The sequence below is a fragment of the Rissa tridactyla genome, chromosome 1 (assembly GCF_028500815.1).
Source record: "Rissa tridactyla isolate bRisTri1 chromosome 1, bRisTri1.patW.cur.20221130, whole genome shotgun sequence".
Classification (NCBI taxonomy): Eukaryota; Metazoa; Chordata; class Aves; order Charadriiformes; family Laridae; genus Rissa; species Rissa tridactyla.
Window position 1 is genome coordinate 181,452,483 of NC_071466.1, and position 10,862 is coordinate 181,463,344.

General features: G+C 41.2%; 1 protein-coding gene across 9 annotated transcripts in view; it reads left to right on the forward strand.

The window, feature by feature from the left end:
* Nucleotides 1-10,693, forward strand: part of GRIP1 (glutamate receptor interacting protein 1) — a 335,688-nt gene extending 324,995 nt beyond the window's left edge. For 8 of the 9 annotated variants that reach the window (XM_054183548.1, XM_054183689.1, XM_054183919.1 and 5 more), the window contains 3 exons: nt 1,896-2,129; nt 9,252-9,398; nt 10,453-10,693. In XM_054183548.1, the coding sequence (XP_054039523.1) occupies nt 1,896-2,129; nt 9,252-9,398; nt 10,453-10,689 (618 nt within the window). In that variant the 3' untranslated portion in view covers nt 10,690-10,693. The remainder of the gene's footprint in view (nt 1-1,895; nt 2,130-9,251; nt 9,399-10,452) is intronic. The other variant, XM_054183982.1, reaches the window with a different exon arrangement.
* The last annotated feature ends 169 nt before the right edge of the window (nt 10,694-10,862 follow it).

Here is a 10,862-nt window from a genome sequence, read left to right on the forward strand (position 1 = left end):
CAGAACAATTAAGATTATACTGCCACTTAAAGCTACGGAATGAAAGGTCCTAAAATATTTTCTTTTATGTTCTTTTAAATTCCTGGAGCTGCAAAACTGGCAGAATCTCATTTTCATTTTTATGTTATATAAAGTCCTTTAGCAGCCAGGAGGAATGTGAATGGCATAACTGGGTGAAAGTTTTTCAGTTCAGATTAATTTACTTCCTCAGATTTACGGTTTTTGTATTGCATGTATGGATAGCAAAAGTGATTCTCATGTATTTGTTATTGCAAACTAGAGAAATGTAGGAGAAAATGTTATACTGGTTTAATTCCATAGTTAGATATGGTTCAGCACCGCAGGCTTCTCTTGCAATTTTCAATATTCAGAGCACAATAAAAGGAAATGGAAATAGATCATTTCAAAATGGAAATAGATCATTCGTGCTGACCAGAATTCAGTTACTTCCACACGTTGAATTTTCCTCAGCCTTTCATAAAAGTGAAATTCAGAACTGTAGGTGCTGTATCATTTATAGCATCGCCTTGTTGCACAACCCACAGCTCTGAAATGAAAGCAAGACTCATTCAGTATGACAGGGTGCTGAGAACGGCAATGCCTCTATTTTATGAAGTGCCATTGCGTAGTCAAGGACTCCTTATCGTTTTTCATTTCAAGGTTCTCAGCCAAAGAGCAAAGAAAACTGTTGTTTGCCAAGTCCTCTGGATGCTTTTGCTCCATCAGGCAGTAATATCAGTCATTACTGAGCACAAGAGAGACTGTTAAGGCTACGATATATGATCTCGTCGTGAAAGTAGTGCTGGAGCTGGGAGAAAGAAGGGCGACAGACATGCTCACCAGAGTCAGAAGCAAACGGTTATTTGCCTGTTTTCCCCTTAGTTTTCCCCCTTCATTTTTACTACACATTTTCAAGAAGGCTGCCTGCATCCTTTCCCAGTCAGAGTTCAGGTTATGGCCTTTTGATTTCCCTTTTCACTTGTCCATCGGCACCAGGCAGAGTAAGCAGGGAATTCAGCGTACCCTCTCCCAGCAGTGGCGTCTCTGTACCGTGGCTGCGCCAAAGTGCGTTTGCCTCCCGTTACCCGGAGCAGAAAGTGTCTCACAAGGGAGGAGGCTCCTTGCTGTGCGTGGGTGCTTTTCATGTCAGTCCGTTCCGCCCAGTGGACGAGATGACTCCCGTCATCGTCTTTCAAGATTTCACCCTCCATGTATTCCTGCATCTAACATAAAAGGCTGGCTTTTACTGAGATTAAAAGCAGCAGTGGGCCAGGGGCTTGTGCCTCGGAAGTATTAGTGCTAAGCTGAGGCAGGTACTCTTGCAATATGTCCGTTACGCAAAAGTTCTTTCCAGGCAGTGAGCTAACCTGCACTGAGCCTTCCCGGCCTGGGAGAGTATCCAGGCACGCTCTCTGCCAGCGCTGACTCTAGAGCTGCCGACACGTTCTGCTGACTCACATTTTTGTTACCTTGCACACGCAGTCTGAATTGTAAATGCCTTCCTGTATGTCCAGTTCCGACAAATGCAATTATGCCGCCACTTAAATGTTGTTTTCGTTACGTGTAAAATATTTTTAAAGTAGGCAATTATACTGCACACTCTTCAGTCTGCCAGGGGACTAGCTTACAAGCATAGCCATTCTAGTGCTCAGTATTTTAGTTTGAAATGCCATCTGAAAACTTTTGCCTATAGGGTTCTGTTGTTGTGTTTTGTTGTGGTCCTTTATTTTGTAGTGACTTGCAAGCAGATTGAACATCTATCCTCTTGCCTTTTGCTGTGCCCTGAGTCATTGTGTTTTAACAAAGAATAGAGATGTTTTTCCTACTGCTATGAATTAACCACTTACTTAACCCACATTCTGTGTTAAAAATTAACCTGTTCATTAATGCTCTAGGCCACAATTATGTCAGGAAGTACAATGAGTTTGAATCATGAAAACCCACAACCTCGTAGCCAGCTGGGAAGACAAGCCAGCTTCCAGGAAAGAAGTACTGTAAGGCCACATTACAGTCAAGCTACTCGTAGCAACACATTGCCGTCAGATGTGGGGAGAAAATCCATGGTTCTGAGAAAAATTAAGCAAGAAATGAAAGAAATCATGTCACCAACTCCTGTGGAGTTACACAAGGTCTGTAATTTTTCTTCTGACAGCTTTGAAATAATATATTCAGCATAGGGAACCTAATTATATGGCAATACAGTAAGCACTTTTTATAATGACTCCGCAGATGTAATTTGGAGGCCATGCATATTAGTTCTTACAAACACATTAATGATATATCCTTGTGGGGGAAACAAACAAATAATATGCATCCTTGTCTCCTGTTTCGTTTTACAATAAATCCTCAAAAGGGACTGCTCTTTTGCAAGGAGCATCCACTGGTAATTTGAATTGACAATACCAATAACTCATCTCTGCAAAATGTGTTCATTAAGAAAGCAAAGTTTAATTTCTAGAAAATACATTTCTTTAGGAAATTACTCAGGAGGGTTTTAGGCTCCCATTGGTCCTTTTTCAAATTAACGCTCATTTTGAATCAAATACGTGAGAATTGTTGTACATAATACAGAATGTTATTTCAAAGTAGCTGCTGCTTCTCTTCTCTTTATAATTCCTTTGCTCTAAAAAGGGTAAATAAACTTCAGTCTATGCAACTTTTCACTCCTGAAGACTGTTGAAATCACCTGGTGATATGAAGGTGGCTCTGCACCCCCAAGGAAGTCCTGGATAAAGTATGTTTAGATGTGCACAGCAAACACCCTGCTGGTTTCACTTTCAAGTCCAGCGAGGCCGTTCAGAGCAATCAGTTTCCAAAACTTCGGGGGACATTATAATGCTGTTCTCCTTGATGGGAACGAGCATCCCATCTCCCGCATGTGTCTTCCTCCTAAAGGTCTGAGATCTTCCCAGAGAGGAGGCAGAAGCACGGAGAAGTTTCATTAGGAGGTCACGTGTTGTCAGTCTCAAGAGTGTTGCTTTGGTTTCAAGTCCCTGTGGATTTCACTAAGTTTTGTTTGTAGTTCGTTCAGTTTTGTTCACTGAGGTGAGGACTCACTGAGTATGGGCTAAATGAATGTTTGTAGAAGGTAGTAAAGAGTGGGTCTTATATATGGAAAATTAATCCATTGCCACTGTAAACAATCAATAGGATAAGTTGTGATAGTTTTAAGCTATTCATATTTCCAGCTTGAAGTGATTAATGGAGTTAGTTACTGTGCTCAGTAACTAACTGAGTTTTCCTGAGTGGCGAGTGAATGTGAGATATAAAACAAAACTACACCAGTAGGCATTTCATGGTGTGCTCACATTCAGCAAAGGCAGAGTTTTCTGCCATGGATTATAAAACCAGCCTTTCATGATTGATAAAATAAATCCTTTCCTGGAAAGGAGTCGTCAGATTTCTGTTAATGAGTCAGTATTCTAAGATAGCTGTTAGCTCTTAAGAGTCCTGGGCAGTAAAAAATACCCTGACCTTGGGTTTCTCTCTCTTCAGTTGTCGGATTTTTTAAGATTGCTATGACCTTCTGTTTTAGTAATTTCCAGTTTTTGTTCAGACAATATGCCCACTTTTCCCCTGTCTGATGAAGTGACGTTGAGTTTGCTAATACTGCCTGTTCTGTCACCCAGAAAAGACTCATTTCCTTTCCAAAAATCTAAAAGTTGAACCTGCACCAAGGATTTTCCAAATCCTTATAATCGTTTAAGAAAAACAGAAACCAGTGACTGGATCTTACGGTCTGATTCACCAAAGTGGGCTTGTAGCCCTATGATCACACAAGCAGGTTAACCCAGGCATCCTGGGCTGCTTTCATATTCATGCCCATCCTAACAAGTTCTTATTTGTTAGTTTTCGTACTGGTTCTTGTGTAGCAATGTGCCTGTTACTTTCTCTCTCCTCCTTCATTTTTGTATTAGACGTCTCGTTTAACACCAATAACCTGTTCAGTTGCTATTTCTCATGGACAGCTTGTCCAATGATAATTATCCAAAAGAGCTGCAATGCCACAGGAATTACTTCACTTCACTGCCAGAGAAATGCCTTGATTTAAGTATTTTTCATAACAGATCTTGCTGGCAAATGTGCTCTGCCCTCTGCAGGCAAATGTCTCAATCAGCTGGGCCACTGATGGGACAAGCAATGAAGTAAGAACTCTTGTGGAAAACTGTGATGGTATAAACAGTCTTTAAAACACAAGCTAAGACATAGCTTGACTAAGACTTACCTTAGCGAGATGTTCAAGCATGTCAAGTTAACTTTACTGCCTCTGCGATGAGCCTGCACGCCTGTTAAGGCAGAGCCTACGTGCCCCGTAGATCAGAGTTCATACTTTAAGTCTGATCGCAGAAAACGGGCTAGCTAAGGTCTGTGAGCCACTGGTTTTTCATAATCTGATTGTGAGAGCAAGAATATATGATTCTATCAAAGAAAAAGCCATACATAAAAATGAAATGCATCGATAGCCACTCCGAATGTATAGAGTAAGAGAGCGTAAGACTGGATAAAAACTGCTCAGGCTACAAACACAGATAAGGCTAACGGAACAGCACGGTGAGCAGAAGGCATTGCTAGCTTGTCCTTCGCAGATATACACCTGTCAGAAAGGTAACGCAGCCCCGAGGATTATTTTGCTGAACGCTGCAATCTTTGCAGGATTTAACCTGAATTCCTCACTGCTCTTTCTTACTTCACTGCGTTACATTCACTAAACGTGTACTTGAACTGTCTTTGTCCTGAGGAAGCTGCGATTGAGATAAGTGTCATACAAATCTCTTCAAACATTTGTTCTAGATGGTTTAATAAGAAACATTCAATTTAACTGGATAGCATATTGCTGTGTCAGTACCTAAATTTAATTAATGCTTTTAATTGATTTTATCTACCTAGGTAAGCATATAGATTAATATTTTCCTAAAAATCATAGCGGACCATTTTTTAAAAGTTTCATAGAGCACACATTCCTCTGAGAGCAAAAATATGCACTAGACATGAGATAATTTTTCAATATTATTATTGCAAGTAGTCATTAACCTAAAATTACAGTCGGTTAAAAAACCTCAATAGCTGATCTGTGCAAGATGTATGAATTTAAATTAAGCATTTTCCCATAGATTTGAGAGGGAGGAGAGGCATAGAAACAGACTTAAAATTCGTAAGCCTCTGTTTAAAATTTGTAACTATTTAATTGCTTATGAAATATGAATTAAATTTCCATTTCAGCTTTCTTTTTCCCTTAGGCTCCTGATGTAAATTTAAAAGTCTAACAAATTGCCCATAATGGAGGTTTTGCTATTGAGATCAAACCTTCCAAAGAGTTGTGATCAGAAGTACAGATAAAAGGGCATGATTCAGGTGTTGCATGAATTGCCTGCAGTCTCACACCCTGCAGCCCGGGCTGCGCTACTGGCAAGTGAAGATGCGAAACCTGTGTGCTTTGCCCATACCCATTACGAAGTAAAAATCTGGGTATTTCGAACAGCAGGGATTTTACTCTGAGATTCCCTTTTAAGAATATACACTGCCCTAAAAAGAAGTAGCCCCAAAATTACAACCTATAATACAGAAGGTTCTCTGCAGATGACTTGCCCCTAGAAAATGTGACAGCTGTCAAACACGCAACAACGTTAAATCACAACCTCATCTCTTAAGTGAATGATTTTCTGTCATTTCCAAGCTCCTGCTAAATAAACCAAAAGTCAAGAGAAGACAGTCATAAGGGAAGCAGGTTTTTAAAATCTTTTATGATCTGTAGATCTGAAGAACCAGAGAAATGAGAAAATATTTTTATACATAAAAGTTCTGATGGCAGGGTAGTGATTAATTCCCTCTCAGAGTGCTCAGTCCATATAAATAAGGAAAATGCAACCTGAACAAGAAGGGGGGAGGAATAAAAGACTTTGGATGATCATTCTCAATTTCTGCCTCCCTCCATTTCCCACTTTCCAGTATTTCCCACTGCCCTGCAAACACAGGTTCTCACTTTCACAGCAAAACTCCTCTGTCATGTCCCTTATCGTTTGCAACGCTCCGTTTTTTGACTCACAAGCTGGGCGTGAAGTAGCATGTGCATTCCCCGGGTGTTATTATAGACAAGACACAAGATAAGGTCAGCTAATGTGGAATGGCACTTCCTTTGATCTGTAGAACAGAATTTGTATGTATTTTGTTTGCTAATAGACCACTCACTAAAAATTAGGAAAAAAGCAGCACTGTCCGAGACCATGCACATGGGCCCACCATCTGTAGTACATGCAGAACTATTCTCTACTCTAGCTTGGCTTTGATAAGATCTTGACTGAAACAGAGTGTCCAGTTTGGGGTCTGAAAATTAAAGAAGGATGTTAACCTTCTGAACGGAGTCCGGAGAAAAACAATCCTTGTTTCACATCGCTGCAGAGAAGGGGAGAATAAAGTGATTTGGTTCTCCGTGGATAGCAGCAGGGTTAGCTCTCAGCAAGGGCGATTTAGTTTAGACATGGGGAAAACATGTGAAGCACTGGAAGGGATTGCTTTAATAGACGGTGGAGCCTCCATCACTGGAGATTTTAGAAAGCAGGACAGATAAACATATCTCAGAAATGGGTTAGATGCAGCTGATCCTGCCTTAGGGCAAGAATACTGTTTAGATGACTTCAGCGAGTCCCATTTCGTGTGTTTTTGTAGTTCATCTGAGGTTGGATCCAGCTCCGCTTAACTCCAGTGCCTCAAGGAAGAGGAAGGGGAAAGGGAAAAGAAAAAGTGGAAAGGGGAAGTTCCTTTTAAAAATTGTGCCATCTGTGCTGGAGTAGCACATAGTATTTTAAGTAAGTCTTCTCTTAGGCACTGTATCACATTTTTACATTTCCTTTGCAAGGCTTCTTTAAGAAGCAGTTAACTTGAAGCACTTCTATCCTTTGTGGTGGTGTAGAAAAGAAGTTATCATCTCATCTGAGGAGAATTTGTGTCTTGGGACAGTGCTAATTACTTTCTGTTCTTGCCAGGAAACGCACACAAATCTGTCAATAACATATATCTCCTTCCTTTATTTTTTAGTCTTGTAGAATTGTAGTCTTACAGCACTTTCGTAGCAGCTTCAGACATACTTCAGATCAAAGCCAAGTTAGACATGCTATGGTATCACAAACAAAAGCTTCTGATGATAACAAATTATTACAGGTTTCCCAGAGTCCTGCTGGTGTATCAGCTGTTGATACAAATTAAAATGATTCTATGATGACTTATTTTGAGTTTGCAGATAGATAGATAGGTTTTTCAGTAGCTGAAATGCCCATTGACTCGTAAAATCCACGCTGAGGTGGAGGAAGTAATGACAGGTTCAGCAAGCAGGGACTTTGGGGGAAGGTGGGAGAAAAGAAGGCAAAGACTTTAAACACAGCAGCCCCTGGGAAGTTTAAAATGAGAGCTCGTGCCCAAAAATGTCACTGGAAGGGGGAAAGGCTTCAACGTAGTTAATGGGACTTTAGGTGCGGCTTTCTGTTCTGCTGTGCTGTGCAGAGGGAGAAAAACAACAGAAGAGGAGGAACTGGTGTAAAGCGGGGGACAAATACTGCGTGTGGGTGTTTGTGCTTACCCCGGCATGAGACAGAAATGTTTTCACAGCAGCCCAGCGATGCATCATCCACGTCTACGGATAAAACAGTGCTAATGCTGCAGCAGCTGGCGTTACATCTTACTTCTCTCAGCTGTTGCCCAGGAGAGCTACCAAACTCAGCAGTGAGTCTTTCATTCTGGTTAAAGCACTGTTGATACACCACTAAAGCCAAGTAAATTCAAGAAAACTGCAGAGAGCGGGGAAAAAACCCCCGACTATCTATCTGTGCTCTCTGTTGATGTGACCAAATCCTTCACTCCTGTTTTGAGACAACCTTCTCTGTCCTTGCTTACCTTTTCACAACGGCAGTAAAGGCAGGATCTCAGAAGCTTTCCGAAGGCAGCAGCCGCCAGCGCTGTGCCCCAGCACTGCTGTGCCTTGGCGGCGTTCTGTGAAATACTGACCAAGTCCTCGGCAGCCCCATCAGAATTTGGTCTTGGCCCTGCCTTGAGCAGGAGATTGGACTAGAGACTTCCCAAAGTCCCCTCCAGTTTGACTGATTCTGTGATTCAGAAACACTAGAAAGGAATTCAGGCTGGCACACACAAGGATAGCAGCATATGGAGCATTGCTGATATCCAGCCATTAGAAAATTACAGAGCACTCTTAATGTCGTTTTATTAGCCAGGGTACATTTTGAATCTATTTTGAACCCAAAGTGAAAAAAAACTGTAGCAGTAAAAGCCCGATTTTGACTGTGACTGTATCCGCACGCACATTTTGTGCCATCATCGGTGTGTCAGTCAGATGTCACACCATTGACTCACACAATTTACTTGCCTAGGTCTGCACTCCTGATGTGAGAAAGAAACAAGGAAAAAAAAACAAAACACCTGGCAGAAATAAAAAAAAAAAAACGTAAGCAGACCACATACCTACAAAAAAGTCTGAATCGTTTTCTAATAACAGAATTCACAAAACTACCTGCGACTTGTTCTCTGAACACCTGAAAAACCTTCTCCTAACAGTTTTATTAACCCCTATTTCCTGCTTTTGAGTAACTGTCTCTTGGCTATGTGACTGTAAGAATGCTGCCTGCAAGCTCTTCCTGAAGGAGCGTTATTCGTACTCTTAAAAGATTGCATTATAACTCTCATACTGAGCACTTTTTTGAGATGAGGCCTTCCAGGGTGGACCGTTGCCTGGCCAAAACCAGGCTGGGTAGGGCTTAAGGGGCCAGCGGTGTTTATGCTCTAGGGAAGTCTTGGAAGACACGACAGCTATTGAGTGGTTGAGGCCGGGTCTTCATCCCTGAAGCAAACCTAAACTTAACTGGATGATCAGTTGGATGCCTGTACTTGGATCCTGGCAACTAGAAAACAGGGTAGGAAAAAACTAAAAGACCAAAAAAAAACGACACCACAAAAGGTGGGCTAAAACCTACAAATTCCCAGCTGACAAGCAGAAGTGAAAAGGGCTGCTTATTACAGAAGAATAAGGCGGTTTCTGAGAATATTAATATAATGTCAAAATGGGGACAACTCTCATATAATGCTGTAAGTACCAAAGAATAGGTAAGTGAGCTCTCCAATGTGAAACAAAAAAAAGAAAATAAAACAAAACCCAAAACACACTAGGAAGAAAGCCTGCCTAGTGCTTGTAGAGACGTGGACAAATACCTTTTTTTTTGCCTTCTCATCCTGTCACATCACCTCCGCAGGTAACTTTGTACAAGGACTCTGATGGAGAAGATTTTGGGTTCAGCGTCTCAGATGGTTTACTGGAAAAAGGCGTGTATGTTAAAAATATTCGACCAGCTGGCCCTGGCGATCTGGGAGGTTTAAAACCATATGATAGACTTCTACAGGTAATGTTTCTGGCCACACACTGCTTTGGCATGACGGGCAATGACGTATTTTATTTTACTTTGTAAAAAGATTTGTGACCACACAGCAGGGCGGTTGTGTAGCTGTGTACACAGACCTGATTGTAGAATTGCATAAAGTGTTTACATCACTCACTCGGAACAATTTATTATCTACATTGCTTATTATAGTTTAAATTATGAGCAGTACTGGTCTTTTCTATTTCTGCTGGGAAAGGATGCGTGTAGGGGGACAGGAAGGGCAAATGATTGTAATTGCTCCGTGCCACTGGCCATGTAAATCACTGAGACCCCTCAGGAAGAAAGGGCAGCACTTCATGGTGACTTGGGCTTTTATGCAGTGGCACTAAGGCCAGATTTTTCTGTAAAATCATATTTAAAGAAACCGATTATTTCAGAATGTTAGGTATTTCAGAACTCCAAAGGAGACATACAAATGCTCAGTGGAAAGATGGAACTTCCTGAGGCATTTCCAGACAGGTTTATCATTTTTGCTGTTCTTGATAGAAACTTGAGAATTGTTTCTGTGCTTAGTCCAAGTTTTTGATCGACGCAGTTGTAATAATGTAATTCCCACTGAGCACCACACTTCCCAGAGTGACGAGTTGGATCGTGACAGAAAAACTGATTTGCCAAGTAGCCTAATAAAACAATTTAGATATTAATAAAAAACAGAGATGACCTGAACTGAATTGAAATTTTGGATGTGATCTATTGTATTTAAATTAACGAACACTATGAAAGAATAACTATGTGCTGTTAAATGTCATTTATGGAGCGCTCATTGTGACAACTGCCCAACAGCTATCACCAGTGCAATTATGCCCACTTTAGCTACATTCTGTTAAAGGGCGAGTAGAAAACTTACTGGTGTCTTCAGACCAGATGCCAGGGTTAAATAGTCTTGTATTAGGCGATTCTCTGCCTGCAATATTTAAGTCAGGTTCCATAGTCTCAAGGATAAATCTGTTTCTCTTGTGATCTCATTTCTTTTTTTCCTAAAACGGTAACAAAAATCTATCTTCTAATGGTTCAGGTAAACCACGTTCGCACCAGAGACTTTGACTGCTGTCTGGTTGTGCCCCTCATCGCAGAATCTGGCAATAAGCTGGAACTGGTGATTAGCAGAAACCCGCTGGCATCTCAGAAAGGAAGCTCAGAACAACAGACTTCAGCGGGCGGGGAGTGGAGTGACCAGAATAACGCCTTCCTTCAACAGAGCGGACACGCTAATGTTAATACGGAGACACGGGATCCTACAAATACATTATAGCAGAACAGCCTTTTGGTGGGACATTCAGTAACAAAAGACAATTATGGTGCTAAATCCCTTTAAGCTTTCTCTGAGATTGAGGCTCAGACGCTGTATAGCGCTAAAAAGCACAGGAGGTCAGTCTTTCTGTCTCGAGGCTTATATTAATTCACGATTACTTTTGAAAAAGTTTA